General features: G+C 45.8%; 1 protein-coding gene across 2 annotated transcripts in view; it reads right to left on the bottom strand.

Moving 5' to 3' along the window:
- Positions 1-21142, bottom strand: part of smoc1 (SPARC related modular calcium binding 1) — a 305052-nt gene that overhangs the window by 13249 nt on the left and 270661 nt on the right. For both annotated transcript variants that reach the window (XM_070878895.1, XM_070878894.1), the window contains exon 12: positions 1206-1255. In XM_070878895.1, coding sequence (XP_070734996.1) covers positions 1206-1255 — 50 coding nt within the window. The remainder of the gene's footprint in view (positions 1-1205; positions 1256-21142) is intronic.

Consider the following 21142-nt stretch of genomic DNA (forward strand, 5'->3'; position numbering starts at 1 on the left):
AGGTGGCATTTGCAACACTCTGTGCAATTTTGGGTGCTCTCCCTCTAAAAGTACGCTGTAATAGGTTCAGAAAACAGTCACAAGATTTGGGGATTTAAAATGATGAATGATGAGGAGAAGCTGGCAGATAAACTCATCATTCGCTCATTTGCTCTGCACAAATTGGCTGCCTTGTTTACCTACATAACAACAGTGACTTCAGAAGTAATTCACTGGTTGTAAAGTTCTTGGGGAATGTCTGGAGAAAGTGAACTGAGCTGTATAAAGGCAAAATAGACCCAGCCTAAGTTTATAAACTAAAGCACAGTATAGTACAGCTGGGTGTTATCTGTCAGTTCAACTGGGCATAGAAAGATGTCTCCCGCGCTCCATTATTACTTAAATCCTGGTGGAAAAACAAGTGAGGGTGCAGCTAGCTATAGGAAACCTCACCTGCTCCCACTGCAGCTCTGTTTAGTTTGAACATTGTGCAGAATAATTTTCCAAACCCTGCAATGTGCCAGTCATCTTCTCTGAACAGTGTTCACCAGCCATATGCCCCAGCCTGGCCCCTTTGCCCCTCTGACTCAAGTTTCCCATTGGTTCTCCTGCACTCTCTGCTCCTCTGACTGGTTGTCCTCCCAACTCCAGAATTGGACGCTGATCCATCACTCACTATGTCCCTACTCTTTGGAACTTTCTCCCTGAAGCACTGCAGCCTCCTTTCTCCTTTCCTCCACAAGGCTTCTAAACACACGACCGCTCTTTGATCGTGTGTTCGCTTCCCCCTCTGCGAATCTTTCCCATCTCTTGCTCACTGTCCCTTTTTCTCCCCCTCGTAAAGTGATCTGAAATGTTCTTCCTTATTGACAGATGCTAGATAAAGGCAAGCCGTTACATCTTCATTGCAATACATTGTACACAAGTAGCTTAAGGCTGATGCTCTCCTCTTCAGACTTTAGTGGGGAAAAATGTATCTTGCCTGTCTAAAAGCCCACAGGCTCCAACAGTGCAGAGGGATTTAGCGGGAGTCACACGATCCTGAAATGATATCTTTCTGGAGAAGGATGAGTGGGCTAAGAATGTGAAAAAATTAACCTTTTTGCTTTAATTTGGAGGATTCTACTCTGCACCATTCTCCAGCTGCACCTGTCAATCACCCCATCCCACGGGAGTCAGATCCCAGTCAGTGATAGCTGCAAGCAGTGAGAGAAGCAGAGCCTTACTGAAAGGGTTCGCTCCTTGTCTTCTTCCATTTGAGAGGCCACCAGCACTGCTACCTGTGGAGAAAAGACAAAAGGGTCAAAGGTTAGTTCAGTTGCCCTCTCAATGGCATGGAGACGTAAGCATTTAGATTGATGATCGGAAAGGAGTGTGACCAAATGTAGACCCTGGTCTAGATAGATGGGAAATCATCCAAGGCTCCTGCCAATCCCCATAGTTAAACAGTTTGCTGACAATCACTGTTCGGCTCGCACGTGAAGAATGGCCACTTGGGCAAGATACTGGAGGAAATCAGTAACCATGGAAACGACACCCAGCAACAGAAGAGAAAGAGAGAAAATTGGCAAGAAAAGCAAGGGAAAACATAGTGGTTCTCTGACAGTGGGTGGGGGCGGGGAGGAGAGAGGCGAATGACTATATAGCTCACATTTTGAAATTCAAATGCCTCAGGAGTGAGAGGACCAATGTGTTAGCCCACCGTTCCACCCAGTCCCCATCCAATTTGATCCTGTGCGGACATTTCTGTACCCTGTTTGGAAACAAGTGGGCCTGGTAAGATCAGCGACACACCTTTGCAATTGCTAATACTGTACTCATTGCTGTGAGAAAGTAAATTTACACTTTCAAAATAAACTACTGCTTCTTACAAAAGCCTGTATGCAGCAGATACCGCAACTGGTACTGCCAGCATTGGCCCCGGCTGTGATGTTTTCTGTGCAGCCAGTTCCTGGCCTTTGCAAGAACTGAGCCTTTTTACCACTTTCATCAATGACCGACTTCAACAGTTAGTCAGTTTTTAATTTTGACGGATGATGCTGGTGACAAGTCAGGGACAACAAAACTCTCAGATAGAAAAGAAGCAGAAAGCTGTTTTAAATTGGGAATCCTAGTTGAAGGGCCATTTTCATATTGAAAATGTATTCTTACTGCGATTCAATCTAAGAAGGAGGTTTAGATTTTTTTTTAAATAAAACATATAAAATACAAAGTCCATATATGGCTTGACGTAGATTTTCGAAATCAAAGCAGATTATCTTATTCCTGACACAGGAGCACATCACATGAGAAAAGTAGAGTAGAAGATGACAGCAATTCAGAAATAACAATCTGTTGATGCAAAGTGCTTCTTTTAGAAGCCTGTCGGAGGTGCCGGTTTGATGGGTGAGACATCAAACCGAGGCCCTGTCTGCTCTCTCAGGTGAACGTAAAAGATCCCACTCCACCATTCCGAAGAAGAGTAGGGGAGTTCTCCCCGGTGTCCTGGCCAATATTTATCCCTCAATCAACATAACAAAAACAGATTATCTGGTCATTATCACATTGCAGTTTGTGGGAGCTTGCTGTGCGCAAATTGGCTGCCACATTTCCTGCATTAGAACAGTGACTACAGTTTGAAAGTACTTCATTCACTGTACAGTACCTTGGCACTTCCTGAGGTCATGAAAAGCACTATATAAATGAAAGCTCTTTCAAGTTTGTGAGAGGAATGAAAAGCTGAGAAAAATATGGAGTTTTAAGGTCCCATTAAAGAGTGAATTGGAGTAGGAGAGAGTAACAACTCGATTTCAACATAGTGAGAATCATCATCATCATAGCCAGAGGATGAAGATAATACAAATACTGAATTACCTGTAGTATATGTGTTAATAACGAAGAAACATCGATAATGAAGAACACTCCATTACTGGAAGTTTTTTTTAACAAAATCTACAGGACACCTTTTTTTTTGATCTGTAGTTAGGACTTTTTGCCTCATATGCCCAATCAGTACACAAACTGTATCCAGTACTGGAGATGGAAAAAGCCTGAGGATTTACTTGGTTTAAAATTGGAATTGAGATGAATTCCCGCCTTTGTTTTACTGTGCGTTGCCTGAACGTGCCAAATGCAACAATCAGGGTGAAATTTAATTAGCATCACATCCCCCTTACCACAAGTTAAGGGGACAAAAACATATTGTTGAAGCAATGTAAAAAATAAAGCCAAACAGTTATTGAGGCCAGGAACCCAGTGTTTGCAGCAATGTTCTGCTCGTCCATAAAAATCACATAGCTGGTTTTTAATCTGAAATATTTTACACAAAGTGGTCCGGTCCACCACATTCTAAGATGGTTCTCGGTGATTACACGCAAAAAAATGTCATTTTACTTGTTGGTCCACTTATAGCACTTGACCAACTTGTCACCTCCTAAATCTGTCTTCACATGTAGCGTGTGTACAAGCAGTTTGCTTGAAACACCTTTTAATGAAATATTTGGACTCAGTGATCTCTCCAGCTGTTGGGAAGCAATATATTTGTAAGGGAAAGAAAGGCTGATGACTAGCCTCGCCGTGGCTCATTTTATGTACCACTGTGCCAGGCCACCACATTGGAAGGTGTGCAGTTTCCATGGCAATTTTACACATGGCTAGTTCTGTATATAAGTGCTGAGGGAGGTCTTTTCCTGTATGTAGGTCAAACCAGATTCCAAATAACCCTAGGCTATCTGCACATCTGAGCATTCTGTCCAACTGGGAAACTGGCAAGACCTCTGCGTTCCTTCTCTTCGTTTGGGACAAAAAAGGAATAAAGAAAGCTTAAAAAAGGCAGACTGGTCATTAATAGCTTAAAACTCCAAATTTAAAGACTTCATGAGGAAGTATTATGTGTTTGAATTCTTAATTGAGTATTGAATTCAAGTAGCCTTGCTTACTTGACGTGTCAGCTGTGCCTCAGTGGGTAGCACACTCGCCTCTGAGTTAGAAGGCTGTGTGTTCAAATCCCACTCCAGGGACTTGAGCACATAAATCCAGGCTCACGCGACAGTGCAGAACTGAGGAAGTGCTGCATTTTCGGAGGTGCCGTCTTTCAGATGAGACGTTAAATCGAGGTCCCGTCTGCCATGGAACTAGTTTGAAGAAGAGCAGGGGTGTTATATCTGATGTCCTGGCCAATATATAATCCCTTGATCAACATTAAAAAAAAGATTATTTGGTCATTGTCACATTGCTGTTTTTGGGAGCTTGCTGTGTGCAAATTGGCTGCTCTGATTCTACACTCCAAAAATACTTCATTGGCTGTAAAGTGCTTTGATATGTCCGGTGGTCATGAAGGATGCTATATAAATGCAAGTCTTTCTTTTTAACATCCATCATTGGCTCATGCAAGAAAACTCTATTGCTGGTTGGAAACTCTCAACTGCACCACAATGCACCAGTAGAAATAGGTCAGCTTATTTTGCTTCGAGGATAGCTTGGTCACTTTAGTACTTATTCAGATATGCAAATGATTATTTAGTGTACTAATGCCATTTTTTGGCATGTTCCTCTTGATGGCATGGTTTGAGTTTATTTCTGTTCCCTCCTCCTCTCTAGAAGATGGTGGCTCATGCTGAGACACACAGCTCCACAAGTGATGGCGGCCCTACAGTTGCTGGCTAAAGCATTAGAAGACCACTTGATGTTAAGGGTAAATTGACCGTTAGGGCGATCAAAGCCAAACCCACTTCTGCCCCCACTTCCTCCAGCATTCAAGCACACCCAATCCCACATTCCTGACTAGCAACCACAAGCAGAACTGTTGGCTGCTTGTTTCCTGCCCGTAGCCAGCCTGAGAGCACTGAGGCCAGTTGTAGCACCACACCATCACCCACACAGAAGGGTTTGAACCTGAGGCCTTCCTGGCCTGTGACAAATTCTAAATCCACACCATTTCGTTCCAACAACAAAGTCATGTCATCAAAAAACCTATAACAAAATAAATTGCTTGGGAGCTAAGAGATTACAAATCATCCTGCGAAAGAGCAGAAGAGGGAGGGAATGGGTAACACTCTCGGTGTCACCAATATCACTGCCTCACTGCCTAGCAACTACAACGGCTGATTGTGGGGCTCTGCAAACAACACCCATGACTGGGAATATTCATGTATTTAATTGAACACAAAATACATAGGACTCACAGAAACATAGAAATTTACAGCACAGAAGGAGGCCATTTCGGCCCATCATGTCCACGCCGGCTGACAAAGAGTCACCCGGCCCTCGTTCAGCAGCCCTGAAGGTTACATATAAACCTATGAACAATGAACAATGGCGGACAGGTAAAGAGCATCCGGCCCAACCAGTCCACCCCACACAACTGCGATTACCCCATGTATTGCAACATTTTACACTCCACCCCACCCAGAGCCATGTAGAAAAACTGTAGCTACAGCTAACAGGGTATTGGGTTGTATTAATAAAACCATTCAATATAACATTTTAACATTATATAGGCCACTGGAGTACTGTACCTAGTTTTGGTCAACCCCCATGGTGGGTGATATAGTGACCTTGGAAAAGTCCAGAGGAGAGCTACAAGAATGATTCCTAGTTTAAAGAAACTCAGCTACTCTGACAGGCTCAAGGACCTTGGTCTATTTACTTTACAGCAGCAAAGACTTAGAGGTGAGCTAATAGAGGTCTTTAAATAATTATAGAGTTGGATAGCCTGCCCACTGAGAGATTCTTCCAGTTTAATTAATTAGGGAGGACCCGGGGACGCGAGTTTAAACTATGAGTACTGAATATCTTTTGGAACTTGCACGTTTATTAACTTCCAAAAATGAAACTATGCAAGAGTAGGAATAGACTGGATATTAGACAATTCTTCATTTCTAAGAGAGTAGTGAGCTTCTGGAACACATTGCCGGCTGGTGTGGCAGGTGCTCCTCTCTGCATTCCTTCAAGTGCGAGCTGGGCTGGGTCTTTACTGGGGCTGAGATCCCATCATACTGAAGGTTTTTCAGATAACACGTGATCTCCTGGACTGGTGTCGATCGCCTCCATTTACTTGAACACAAAATACATGGGGTATGTATATCCCATTCACTAATGCCTGGCTACAACACCCCTTTTGTGAACTATGACTACTTTGGTGCTGAGCAAGGAAAGTACTTGCTGGTCATAAGAACATAAGAATTAGGAGCAGGAGAAGGCCATTCAGCCCCTCGAGCCTGCTCCATCATTCACTGAGATCATGGCTGATCTTCTACGTCAACTCTCCTTTCCTGCACTATTCCCATATCCCGTGATTCCCTTAATATCCCTAGAAATCTATTGCTCTCTATCTTGAATATACTCAAAGACTGAGCTTCCACAGCCCTCTGGGGTAGAGAATTCCAAAGATTCACCACACTCTGAGTGAAGAAGTTTCTCCTCATCTCAGTCCTAAATGGCCGACCCCTTATTCTGAGACTGTGACCCCTGGTTCCAGACTCCGCAGCCAGAGGAAACATCCTCCCTGCATCTACCCTGTCAAGCCCTGTAAGAATTGTGTATGTTTCTGTTGTGTATGCAATAACTGAATACTGTAAACGCCGAACAGGTACAAACCTGGCTCTATTTTATTAGGGCCCGAAGTGATCACATTACAAGATGGCTGGCCTTTTATACCTGGGCCACACACACGTGCGCACAGCCCAATGACCTCCAACAGTGACACCACCTAGTGGCTAGTAAACCCAAGCATACATACATGACAATATCCCCCTTTAAGATATTAGTAACGGTCTTTTTACAAATTGAGACGATCCGGGGATTTCCGCTCCTGAGTTGAACGTCTCAGTTTAACTCCAGCCTTGGGCGAGCTGTTATGATTGAGGTCTGGGTAGCCGATCTGATGGGAGTGGCAATGACCATGTCAATGATTGAAAGTCCAGATTCATTGATGACAGCGGAGTCCTCTGATGACTGAGGGTAGGTTGGTTGGTCACTGATTGTGTCTTCCTCACACTGTTCCGGTTCATCCGTGTGTCACAGCTTTATCTGATCGACATGTTTCCTGCATGTCTGCCCATTCTTGATAAACACTCTGTTACCCTCCTTGGCCGTAACAGTACCAGCGATCCATTTGGGACCTTGACCATAATTCAGTACATAGACAGGATCATTGATAGAAATGTCATGTGACACAGTAGCGCGATCATGATACCCTTGCTGACTTTGACATCTGTATTCGACACGGTTATTCAAGTCAGGGTGGACAAGAGAGGGCCTGGTCTTGAGACCTCTCTTCATTAATAGTTCAGCAGGGAAGACCCCGATAAGCGTATGGGGTCTTGTCCTGTAATTAAGCAATATGTGTGACAAGCGAGTTTGCAGTGAACCTTAAGTTAAACGTTTCATACTCTGCTTGATGGTTTGGACAGCATTCTCTGCTTGTCCATTGGATGCGGGTTTGACTGGTGCTGACCTCACATGTTTGATACCATTGAGTTTCATGAACTCTTGAAACTCCATACTGGTGAAGCAAGATCCGTTGTCGCTTACAACGATGTCAGGCAGACCATGTGTAACAAACATGACACAAAGGCTCTCAATGGTAGCTGTGGATGTGCTGGATGACATGATTGTACACTCTATCCACTTGGAATAAGCATCCACCACAACTAAGAAAATTTTTCCCAGAAAGGGACCTGCAAAGTCGATGTGGATCCTGGACCATGGTTTCGATGGCCACGACCACAGACTCAGCAGCGATTCCACTGGTGCTTTACTGAGCTGCATGCAAGTTTTGCATTGATGCACACATGATTCCAGATCAGAGTCAATTCCAGACCACCATACATGAGACCTGGCAATGGCTTTCATCATAACAATACCGGGATGCATGCTATGTAGATCATGAACAAATTTCTCTCTGCCTTTCTTGGGCATAACAACACGATTATCCCACAGTATACAATCTGATTGAATGGATAGTTCGTCATTACGACAGATGTAAGGTTTGGTCTCCTCACACATTTGCTTGGTATGGCAGACCACTAAGGATACAGCGTTTCACAACCGATAATATCGGGTCCTGGCTAATCCAGGTCTTAACCTGGATCGTGACAGGGGTTTCTTCACTTTCAAAAGCATCCATGACTATCAGTAGGTCTGCCGGTTGTGGCGTTTTCACCTTCGGTGTGGGCAATGGCAGACGGCTCAATGCATTGGCAAAATTCTCAGTGCCAGGTCTATGGCAAATGACATAATCATAGGCAGAGAATGTCGGCATGCATCTCTGGATGCGGGACGATGCATTGGTATTGATACCTTTGTTTTCCGAAAACAATGAAATGAGTGGCTTGTGATCTGTTTCCAGTTCAAACCGAAGACCAAACAGGTACTGATGCATCTCTTTAACCCCATACACAGGCTAGTGCTTCTTTCTCTACCATGCTGTAGGCTCTTTCTGTCTTTGACAAACTTTTTGAAACATATGCAACAGTTTGTAATTTGCCCGACTCATTAGCTTGTTGGAGCACGCAACCAACTCCATATGACGAAGTATCACAGGCCAATACTGGGCGCTTACACGGATCATAATGTACCAGCACCTTGTTAGAGTAAAGCAGATTAGTAGCTTTCTCAAAAGCTCTATCTTGAGACGCACCCCAAACCCAGTTGTCGCCTATTCTTAGCAGCATATGCAGTGGCTCTAAGAAGGTGCTCAATCTAGGTAAGAAATTACTGAAGTAGTTGAGTAGACCAAAGATCGAACACAGCTCCGTCACATTTGGAGGCTTGGGTGCATTTTTGATGATTTTCGAGTCTGTAGGCCTGATACTGTCAGCAGCAATATTCCTCCCAGAAATTCGACTTCCGGTGTCATGAAGACGCACTTTGAACGTTTCAGTCTGAGTCCCACTTTGTCCAGACGATGTAGAACCTCTTCCAGGTTGTTCAAATGTTCGGCAGAGTCACGACCTGTGACCAGTATGTCATCTTGGAACACGACGGTTCTTGGGACGGACTTCACTAGACTCTCCATGTTCCTCTGAAATATGGCTGCAACCGAGCGAATTCCAAAAGGGCACCTGTTGTAGATAAACAGTCCTTTATGAGTGTTGATGCACTTAAGTTTCTTCGACGTGTCGACCAGCTCCTGTGTCATGTAGGCCGACGTCAGATCCAGTTTTGTGAACGACTTCCCCCCGGCTAGCATTGCAAACAGGTTATCAGCCTTCGGTAATGGGTATTGATCTTATTTCAAAACTCAGTTGATTGTAACCTTGTAGTCTCCACAAATCCTGACAGTGCCATCACTTTTCAACGCGGGAACAATGGTGCTGGCCCATTCGTTAAATTCGACCGGTGATATGATCCCTTCATGCTGCAGTCTGTCCAGTTCGATTTCGACCTTCTCCCTCATCATGTACGGAACTGCCCGAGCTTTATGATGGACAGGTCTTGCATCCGAGTTCAAGTGGATCTGCACCTTGGCTCCCGTGAAATTGCCGATACCTGGTTCAAACAGCGAGGGGAACTTGCTCAGCACTTGAACACATGGAGTATCCTCCTCCGGCAACAACGCTTTGATCTCGTTCCAGTTCCATTTGATTTTTTCTAACCAGTTCCTGCCAAACAGCATTGGACCATTGCCTGGAACTATCCATAGCGATAAATCGTGAACCGTACCATCATACGACACCTTGATTACTGCACTGCCTATCACCCTTGTGAGTTCTTTAGTGTACGTACGCAACTTGACATTGACTGGACTCAGCTTAGGCCTCACAGCCTTAGTATCCCACAGCCTGTCGAATGTCCTCTGGCTCATTATTGATTGACTCGCACCCGTGTCCAATTCCATCGATACCAGCACACCATTAAGTTTTACATTAATCATTATCGGTTGGCTCTTTGTTAGTAATGAATACAGTCCATACACCTCCTCCTCTGGTATCTCAGATTGCATGTCCGGATCCGTACTAGACTGGTCATCATCCTTCTTGTGGTGTGTAGCAGCATGCTTGCTCAGTTGTGGACACATGCGCTGGAGATGCCCCACTTTCCAACAGACTTTACAAATATACTGTTTAAACCGACACTGATGATGCCGATGATTTCCCCCACAACGCCAACACGGTGATATTGGATTCATTCCCGTCGATGGACTCTGAGCAGCCAGAGGTTTTGCGTACGCAGTCAGGTAGGCCCTGCCTTATGCCGCTCTGCCAAACGACGATACTATCCTGTTTATAGTACTTGCCGAGTTCCGATTTTTCAATGATATCTGCTTTAAGCATTTGTCCGTCATCATGCATGATTGGGCAATCGTGATAGCCTTGCTCAAATCCAGTGTCTCCGCCGCCAGTAACTTACGCAGGATCACCTCGTGGTTGATGCCGATTACAAAGAAGTCGCGCAGCCTGTTTGCCAATGCAGTTTCGAACTTACACAGTCCAGCTAGACATCTTAGGTCAGCAACGAATTCCGATACATCCTGGCCCTCAGAACCGAACGTGCGTATAGAATCGATATCTTGAGATGATGATGCCTTCATCTGGTTTGAGATGGTCACGTACCAGAGCACACAATGTTTCATAGTCCTTGTCCATTGGACTTCAAGGCAAGAGAAGATTCTTTATGAGTCCATAGATTTTCGGACTGCAAGCCGTGAGGAGGACCGCCCAGCGCCGAACTGTGTCTTCATCTTTCTCCATTTTGTTGGCCACGAAGTACTGGTTCAAGCGAGCTACAAAGTCTACCCAATCTACTCCCTCCACAAATCGCTCCAGAATTCCAATTGTGCTCATTTTTGCATGTGAAGGTTCTTGTTACCTCGTCGCCAAATGCTGTGTATGCAATAACTCAATAGACTGAATACTGTAAACTCCGAACAGGTACAAACCTGGCTCAACTTTATTAGGGCCCGAAGTGATTACATTACAAGGTGGCTAGCCTTTTATACCTGGGCCGCACACACGTGCGCACAGCCCAATGACCTCCGGCAGTGGCGCCACCTGGTGGCTAGTAAACTCAAGCATATATATGTGACAGTTTCAATGAGATCACCTCTCATTCTTCTAAACTCTGAACATTTTTTTAATGCAAAGATTTGATATTCTTTACCATGTCTGTCAGGAGCTTCACAAAGTGCTTCACACTGAATTACAAAGTGCACTGACTGCTCTTTGGTAGGCAAGCGGTAGGTTTATGATCCATAATGTGTTTTAAGGAGGTGGCCTTGGAAATAGTGGATGCGTTGACAGTCATTTTCCAACATTCCATTGACTCTGGATCAGTTCCTATGGAGTGGAGGGTAGCCAATGTAACCCCACTTTTTAAAAAAGGAGGGAGAGAGAAAACAGGGAATTATAGACCGGTCAGCCTGACATCGGTAGTGGGTAAAATGATGGAATCAATTATTAAGGATGTCATAGCAGTGCATTTGGAAAGAGGTGACATGATAGGTCCAAGTCAGCATGGATTTGTGAAAGGGAAATCATGCTTGACAAATCTTCTGGAATTTTTTGAGGATGTTTCCAGTAGAGTGGATAAGGGAGAACCAGTTGATGTGGTATATTTGGACTTTCAGAAGGCGTTCGACAAGGTCCCACACAAGAGATTAATGTGCAAAGTTAGAGCACATGGGATTGGGGGTAGTGTGCTGACATGGATTGAGAACTGGTTGTCAGACAGGAAGCAAAGAGTAGGAGTAAATGGGTACTTTTCAGAATGGCAGGCAGTGACTAGTGGGGTACCGCAAGGTTCTGTGCTGGGGCCCCAGCTGTTTACACTGTACATTAATGATTTAGATGAGGGGATTAAATGTAGTATCTCCAAATTTGCGGATGACACTAAGTTGGGTGGCAGTGTGAGCTGCGAGGAGGACGCTGTGAGGCTGCAGAGCGACTTGGATAGGTTAGGTGAGTGGGCAAATGCATGGCAGATGAAGTATAATGTGGATAAATGTGAGGTTATCCACTTTGGTGGTAAAAACAGAGAGACAGACTATTATCTGAATGGTGACAGATTAGGAAAAGGGGAGGTGCAAAGAGACCTGGGTGTCATGGTACATCAGTCATTGAAGGTTGGCATGCAGGTGCAGCAGGCGGTTAAGAAAGCAAATGGCATGTTGGCCTTCATAGCAAGGGGATTTGAGTACAGGGGCAGGGAGGTGTTGCTACAGTTGTACAGGGCATTGGTGAGGCCACACCTGGAGTATTGTGTACAGTTTTGGTCTCCTAACCTGAGGAAGGACATTCTTGCTATTGAGGGAGTGCAGCGAAGGTTCACCAGACTGATTCCCGGGATGGCGGGACTGACCTATCAAGAAAGACTGGATCAACTGGGCTTGTATTCACTGGAGTTCAGAAGAATGAGAGGGGACCTCATAGAAACATATAAAATTCTGACGGGGTTAGACAGGTTAGATGCAGGAAGAATGTTCCCAATGTTGGGGAAGTCCAGAACCAGGGGTCACAGTCTAAGGATAAGGGGTAAGCCATTTAGGACAGAGATGCGGAGGAACTTCTTCACCCAGAGAGTGGTGAACCTGTGGAATTCTCTACCACAGAAAGTTGTTGAGGCCAATTCACTAAATATATTCAAAAAGGAGTTAGATGAGGTCCTTACTGCTAGGGGGATCAAGGGGTATGGCGAGAAAGCAGGAATGGGGTACTGAAGTTGAATGTTCAGCCATGAACTCATTGAATGGCGGTGCAGGCTAGAAGGGCCGAATGGCCTACTCCTGCACCTATTTTCTATGTTTCTATGTTTCTATGTGTTTCATGTAACTGAGGGGCCGGCTGTGGAAAGTGTCAGCTGCCAGTGAGTATTACTTTCCATATTTATTTATCTCTGCAAATGTAGTGAAGTAAAAATTTGTGATGATTTCAAAACATTTGATTGCAGCCCAAGAATTCAATGACCATCAATTTGCCAGTGACCCTGGACCAATCTGCTGCTGATTTAGAATCAAAACTGATTTTGATCTTTACAACATTTCAAGATCCAGGCAAAATGCGTAGTATTTTAAAATATCGTCAGTCGTAAATTTTGTTCCAACAGCACGTGAAAAAAATAAATTGTTGCACATGTAACATTTCTCGAGTCGAACTGCCTCGCACGTTCTCAAACAACATTTATAAAGTCTAAAAAAGAATTTACGATCACAGTCTTGTTGACACGGGGGTTGTAAAGTCCTGTCCCCTCAGTACAGATTCACACGAGGCATGTAGTGAAGTCAAGGTCACTCTGGACGTGCACCTTTATTTCACAGCTCTGGAATGCTGCACTTGCCTGAGACCTGCCCTTATATACTTGTCTCTTGCAAGTGCACCCCTGGTGGTAAGGTATGCAGGTGGTTACAGGTCATATCTTATTACAGTCATGTATAAACATGTTAGGATACAGTTATATATAATAATGTAAGATACATGACATCACCCTCCCCAAGGTCTTATTGTCTTTATAGGTTCAGTCTCTCAGGTGGTCTACGCTCTCGCGTGGAGCGTCTGAGTTGTGGTTCAGTTGTTTGCCTTGGTGTCTGTTTTTCTTTGGGTGTGGTTGCTGGTATCTTGCCTGGGCTGTCTGTTTCGATTGGTGTGATTGTTGTTGACTCGCCTGGGCTGTCTGTTGGGATTGCCCTTTCCTCAGGTTGTTCCCTCTGTCTGTCCACCAGGTGTAGTGCGAGTTCCACATTGTAGTCTGCCTCTGGTTCCACAGTGTTGTTGGTAAATCTGCTTTTGACTTGGCCTCCGGCAGGTTTTGCCATTGTCCATTTGTACTACCAGTAGCCTGTTTCCTTTCTTGCCCGTTACTGTCCCTGCAAGCCATTTGGGACCCCTGCCATAGTTTAGTACAAACACTTTGTCCCCTACCTCATTCCATCTCCCCCTCGAATTTCTGTCATGGTACTCAGTCAGCTTACGGCGCTTTGCCTCAAAGATTTCGTGCATGTCTGGGAGGATTAATGAGAGCCTTGTTTTTAAAGTCCTTTTCATCAACAGTTGCGCGGGGGGGGATCCCAGTCAGTGAGTGCGGACGAGATCTGTATGCCAGCAGCAGTCGCGACAGGCGACCCTGCAGCGTGCGACATTGGATTTTAACCATGCCTTGTTTAATGATTTTCACTGCTCTCTCCGCCTGGCCGTTGGAGGCCGGCTTGAACGGTGCCGTCTTGACGTGATTTACGCCGTGGTCAATTATAAAGTCTTGGAATTCTGCGCTGGTGAAGCACGGACCATTGTCACTGACCAATGTGTCAGGCATTCCATGCGTTGCAAACATGGTTGCGAGGCTCTCCACAGTGGTGGAGGTTGTGCTCGAGTTTAAAATGGTGCATTCGATCCACTTTGAAAATGCATCTACAAATATGAGGAACATTTTGCCCATGAATGGGCCCGCATAGTCTACGTGCACTCGCGACCACGGTTTGGTAGGCCTGGGCCAGTGGAGCCTCCCTGGGGGCATTGCTGAGTTGGCACAAATGGTGCACCTTCGGACGCAGAGCTCCAAGTCCGCGTCAATACCAGGCCACCAGACGTGGGATCTGGCTATGGCCTTCATGAGAACGATCCCCGGGTGCTCACGGTGGAGCTCACGGACAAAGACCTCTCTGCCTCGCAGAGGCATGACTACTCGGCTGCCCCACATCAGGCAGTCTGCTTGTAGAGATAGCTCATGCATGCGCCTGTGAAAGGGTTTTAATTCCTCGGGGCAGGCATCGCGAGCCTCTGCCCAGTCACCGGTTAGGACACATCTTTTTACTAAGGATAACGTGGGGTCGCTGGCCATCCAGGCTCTGATTTGGCGAGCTGTCATGGGCGAACCTGTGGACTCAAAGGCATTGATTGCCATGACTATCTCACAGTCCTGTTCGTCAGACCCTTCCGTGGTCGCCAGGGGTAGCCTGCTGAGCGCGTCGGCACAGTTGTCTGTGCCTGGTCTGTGCCTTATTGTGTAGTCGTAGGACGCCAGCATGAGTGCCCACCATTGAATTCATGCCGAGGCGTTGCCATTTATTGCCTTGCTCCTGGATAGGAGAGACGTGAGGGGCTTGTGGTCGGTTTCTAATGCGAACTTGGCCCCGAAAAGGTATTAGTGCATCTTTTTGACACCGTACACGCACGCGAGCGCCTCCTTCTCTCCCATTCCGTACCCGCGCTCCGCCCGCGAAAGTGACCTGGAGGCATAAGCTATGGGTTGTAATTTGCCTGCACTATTGACATGTTGCAAAATGCACCCGACCCCATACGCTGACGCATCGCATGTGAGAACTAGCTTTTTACCTGGGTCAAAGAAAGTCAAAACACTGTTCGTACACAGAAGGTTGCATGCTTATTGAAGGCACGTTCTTGGGCGTCCCCCCAAAACCAATCGCACCCCTTCCTGAGTAGCACGTGGAGAGGCTCCAGCAGCGTGCTTAAGTTCTGCATAAAGTTCCCAAAGTAATTGAGTAGTCCGAGAAAGGCGCGCAGTTCTGAGACATTCCGGGGCCTGGGTGACGGGCGAATTGCTTCTGTTTTGGACTCTGTTGGGCGGATTCCATCAGCGGCAATCCTTCTGCCCAAAAATTCAACCTCGGGTGCGAGAAACAGGCACTTGGATTTCTTGACTCGTAGGCCTACCCGATCCAACCGCTTTAGTACTTCCTCCAAATTACGGAGATGGGAGTCGGTGTCCCTGCCCGTGATAAGTATGTCATCTTGAAATACAACCGTCCCCGGGATGGACTTGACCAGACTCTCCATGTTGTGCTGGAATATGGCAGCTGCCGACCTGATGCCAAATGGGCATCGATTCTACATGAAAAGGCCTCGATGTGTGTTGATGGTGGTGAGTAGCTTGGATTCCTCGGTCAATTCTTGTGTCACATACGTAGATGTGAGGTCGAATGTTGAGAAAAGTTTACCTTCAGCCAATGTGGCAAATAAGTCCTCCGCTCTGGGCAGCGGGTACTGGTACTGTAGGGAGACTCTGTTTATGGTAGATTTGTAGTCCCCACAGATTCGTACGGATCCATCAGGCTTCATGACTGGGACGATGGGACTTGCCCAGTTGCTAAATTCCACAGGTGATATAATGCCTTCCCGCAGAAGCCTGTCTAGTTCGTGTTCAATCTTTTCCCTCATCATATAGGGTACAGCTCTGGCCTTGTGATGGACCGGTCTAGCATCCTGTGTGATGTAGATTTTGACTTTGGCCCCTTTGAAAGTGCCCACACCTGGCTGAAAGAGATGTTCAAATCGCTTTATAACTTTTGAGCAGGAGGTCCGTTCCTCTAATGACATGGCATGGACATCATCCCATTTCCAGTTTAGTTTTGCCAGCCAGCTTCTCCCCAGCAGTGCTGCGGGGTCTCCGGGGACAATCCACAGGGGAAGTCGGTTCACTGTCCCTTTGTGTGTGACAGAGAGCATGGCGCTGCCGAGGACTGGTACGATTTCTTTGGTATAGGTCCTCAGTGTGGTGTCGACCCTTGTGAGTTTTGGTCTGTCTCTTTTATGCGGCCACAGTCGTTCAAATTGTTGAGCGCCCGTGAGAGATTGACTCACTCCCGTATCCAGCTCCATGTTGACAGATATCCCATTGAGTAGGACCCTCATCATTATAGGAGGCGTCCTGTTGTAGGAGCAGCGGCCATTGATCGTGTTGACCCGCTGTACATCGGTGTCCCGGGTACTGTCCCCACCATCTTCTGGTCCGCTTTCCGACCCATCTGATTCGTATACCAGCCGAGCTGCCGTTTCTTTGCACATGCGGGCCAAATGCCCTGTATATTCGCAATTTCTGCAAACAGCCTGCTGAAATCGACATCCTCTTGACGAGTGCCCACCCCCACACCTCCAACACAGACCTGTTCCATTGTTCAAAGAGTTCCCAAAGAATGAGCTGCGTCTGGCTGATCTCTCTTGAGCTTCTCTCAGTTTGTAGTTGATTGCTCGCATTGTGGGTTGATGAGGTGTGAACGGCCGTTCCTGTGGCCCTTGATGGCTTCTGCCTGCTGTCGAGAGCCTGATCTCCCGGTTTTGTCTGTGTGTCGGGGTAGCAGCTTGTTTAGTGCTGTGAATTTCTTGTTCCAATATGTCGTTAGTTGTCGTACCTGCATTGTAAATCAGCTTCGTTTCTTCTTCCCCGACCAAGAATGTCTGTGCAACCAGTGCTGCTGCCTCTAAGGTCAGGTTCTTGGTCTCTATGAGCTTTCAGAATATGCCTGTGTAGCCTATTCCTTCAATGAAAAAGTGTCTCAGCATTTCTCTCCTCAGTTCATCGGAGAACTCACATAAACTAGCCAACCTCCGAAGTTCCGCCACGTCGGGTATGCTCTGGCCCACACAGCATCTGTAGTTGTAGAACCTGTGTCTGGCCATGTGTAGGCTGCTCGCTGGCTTCAGGTGGTCTCTGACCAGTGTGCTCAATTCTTCAAACGACTTGCTTGCTGGTTTCTCGGGTGCCAACCGATCCTTCATTAAAGCGTATGTTTTCAAGCCACAGTTGGTCAAGAGATGGGCTCTTCTCTTGTCTGCCTTATCGTCGCCTAACCAGTCTTTGGTTACAAAGCTTTGCTGGAGCCTTTCTATAAAGTCCTCCCAATTGTCTCCCGCATTGTACTTTTCATCTGATCCGTTGTTCGCCATTCTGTGGATTCTGTCATCCCGTAACTCGTCGCCACTGTAAAGTCCTGTCTCCTCAGTACAGATTCACACGAGGCATGTAGTGAAGTCAAGGTCACTCTGGACGTGCACCTTTATTTCACAGCTCTGGAATGCTGCACTTGCCTGAGACCTGTCCTTATATACCTGTCTCTTGCAAGTGCATCCCTGGTGGTAAGATATGCTGGTGGTTACAGGTCATATCTTATTACAGTCATGAATAAGCATGTTAGGATACAGTTATATATAATTATGTAAGATACATGACAGGGGTTGTTCTTACTATTCTGAATTTGCCAGAATCTCTTCCCGCCCAATAGCCTCAACAGGTAAATGGGTAGCTCAGCGTGGAACTTTCCCCTATAAGCTCGGAAGTGCCTGGGTTCAAAACCTGCGTCTTCGGATTTAGCTGGTCTAGGCTGGAATTGCAGTAAGGTTGCTACAAGGGGCCTTAAATCCCGTTGGTATCCAGTGGCTGCGGCTGGAATGCTCATGCGTGTGCGAGTCAGGTGATTGGGCTTGGTCTTTATCAAACAGCCTACTGACACACACGTGTCGACATTCACACGTGAAGATTGGCCACTTGATTGAGGAAATGGAGGGCAATTGTCTCCTGTGGAATTGCACCCCAGCAAATGACATCCCATTGAGAGAGAGTGAGGAGAATTTCTCAACTATGGCAAATGACTGCCTTTTTTTCAGATAAAAACCCAGGCCAATTTAGGGAGAAAAAATCTGGGAAAATTCCTCTCCGACCCATCCAGGCGATCGAAACTAGTCCAGGAGATCACCCTGCAGTACTTACCATTATATCTGCGCCGTCCAACAAAAGGTCATCCAGTCTAATCCCAATTACCAGCTCTGGTCCATAACCCTGCAGGTTACTGCACTTTAAGTGCCCATCCAACCATCTCTTAAAAGTGGTGAGGGTTTCTGCATCCAGCACTCTTCCAGTCAGCGAGTTCCAGATTCCCACAACCCTCTGCGTAAAGAAGCCCCGCCCCCCCCTCTCAAATCCCCTCTAAACCTTCCACCAACCACCTTAAAACTATGTCCCTTAGTAATAGACCCCTCCACCAATGGAAATAGACCCTTACTATCCACTATGTCCAGGCCCCTCAATATTTTGTACACCTCAATGAGGTCTCCTCTCAACCTCCTCTGTTCCAATGAGAACAAACCCAGTCTATCCAATCTGTCCTCATAACTAAGATTCTCCATTCCAGGCAGCATCCTAGTAAATCTCTTCTGTACCCTCTCTAGTGCAATCACATCCTTCCTATAATAAGGCGACCAGAACTGCATGCAGTACTCTAGCTGTGGCCTAACCAAAGTATTATACAATTTAAGCATAATCTCCCTGCTCTTATATTCTATGCCTTGGCCAATAAAGGCAAGCATTCCGTATGCCTTCTTTACCACCTTATCCACCTGACCTGCTACTTTCAGGGATCTGTGGACAAACACTCCGAGGTCCCTTTGTTCATCTACACTATTAAGTGGCCTACCGCATAATGTGTACCCCCTTTCCATATAAGCCCTCCCAAAGTGCATTACCTCACACTTCCTTGAATTAAATTCCATTTGCCACTGCTCTGCCCACCTGACCAGTAGATTAATATTCTACAACAGCCCATGACTTTCCTCTTCATTATCAATCACATAGCCAATTTTAGTGTCATCTGCAAACTTCTTAATCATACTCCCTATATTCAAATCTAAATTGTTGATATATACCACAAAAAGCAAGGGACCCAGTACTGAGCCCTGCAGAACCCCACTGGTAACATCCTTCCTGTCACAAAACCATCCATCAATCATTACTCTTTGCTTCCTACCTCCAAGCCAAGTTTGGATCCAACTTGCCATTTTGCCCTGTATCCCATGGGCTTTAACCTTCATGACCAGTCTACCATGTGGGACCTTATCAAAAGCCTTGCTAAAGTCCATATATACTACATCGTATGCACTACCCTCATCGACCCTCTTGGTTACCTCCTCAAAAAATTTAATCAGGTTAGTCAAACACGATCCTTCCTTAACAAATCCATGCTGACTGTCCCTAATTAATCCTTGCCTTTCCAAATGCAGATTTAGCCTGTCTTGCAGGACTTTTTCCAATAATTTTCCCACCAGTGAGGCTAAGCTGACAGGCCTATAATTACCCGGCCTATCCCTTTCTCCCTTCTTAAACAAGGGTATTACATTAGCAGTCCTCCAATCCTCTGGCACCATGCCCAGATCCAACGAGGATGGAAAATGATGGTCAAGGCTTCTGCTATTTCCTCTTTTACTTCGCTCAATAGCCTGGGAGGCATTTCCTCCGGGCCTGGGGACTTATCTACTTTCAAAGCTGCTAAACCCCTTAATACTTCCTCTCTCACTATATTTACTTCATCCAGAATATCACACTCCTCCTTGATAGCAGTATCTGCATTATCCCTTTCCTTTGTGAAAACAGATGGAAAGTATTCATTAAGAACCCTAGCAACATCTTCCGCCTCCACACAAAAATGGTCTCTATTAGGCCCTACCCTTTCTTTAGTTACCCTTTTAATCTTAATATATTTATCGAACATCTTAGGGTTTTCCTTAATTTTACTGGCCAAGAATTTCTAGTGCTCTGTCTTAGCATTCCGAATATCCTTTTTAATTTTACCTCTTAACTTTCTATATTCCTCTTAAGATTCTAAAGTATTTAGCTGTTGGTATATGACATAAGCATCCTTTTTTTTCTTAATCCTCCCCTGTAAGTCCCTAGACATCCAGGGGGCTCTAGAATTATTTTTCCCAGCCTTTTTCTTTAAGGGCACATGTTTGGCCTGAGCCTTCCGGATCTCCTCCTTAATTGCCTCCCACTGTTCCGACACTGATTTACCCATATGTAGCTGTTTCCAGTCCACTATGGCCAAATCACTCCTTAACTTAGCAAAATTAGCTTTTCCCCAATTCGGAGCTTTTATTCCAGGTCTATTCTCGACCTTATCCATAACCAACTTGAATCTGACTGAATTATGCTCACTTGCACCCAAGTGCTCTCCCACTAATACCCCTTCAACCTGCCCAGCTTCATTCCCCAAAACTAAATCCAAGATCGCCCCCTCTCGTGTTGGGCTTGCTACATACTGCCTAAAAAAGTTCTCTTGAATACATTTCAAGAATTCCACACCCTCTATACCCTTCACACTAAATCTGTCCCAATCAATATCCCCTATGGTTTTGGACTTCACAGCAATTTGCCTACATATTTTCTCCTCTATCTCCCTCCCACTGGTTGGTGGTCTATAATACATGCCCAGCAGTGTGATCGCTCCTTTTTTATTTTTCAATTCGACCATATGGCCTCATTTGATGATCCCTGTAACATATCATCCCTCCTCACCGCTGTAATAGTTTCTTTAATCAGTAACGCAACCCCCGCCACCCCCCGCCCTTTTTACCCCCCTCTCTAAAAATCCCCCGTCTAAAAATCCTGTAGCCAGGAATATTGATCTGCCAAATTCTGGGCACCACACTTGAGGAAGGATGTGAAGGCACATAAAAGATTCACGAGA

This window comes from Pristiophorus japonicus, chromosome 4 (assembly GCF_044704955.1).
Source record: "Pristiophorus japonicus isolate sPriJap1 chromosome 4, sPriJap1.hap1, whole genome shotgun sequence".
Classification (NCBI taxonomy): domain Eukaryota; kingdom Metazoa; phylum Chordata; class Chondrichthyes; family Pristiophoridae; genus Pristiophorus; species Pristiophorus japonicus.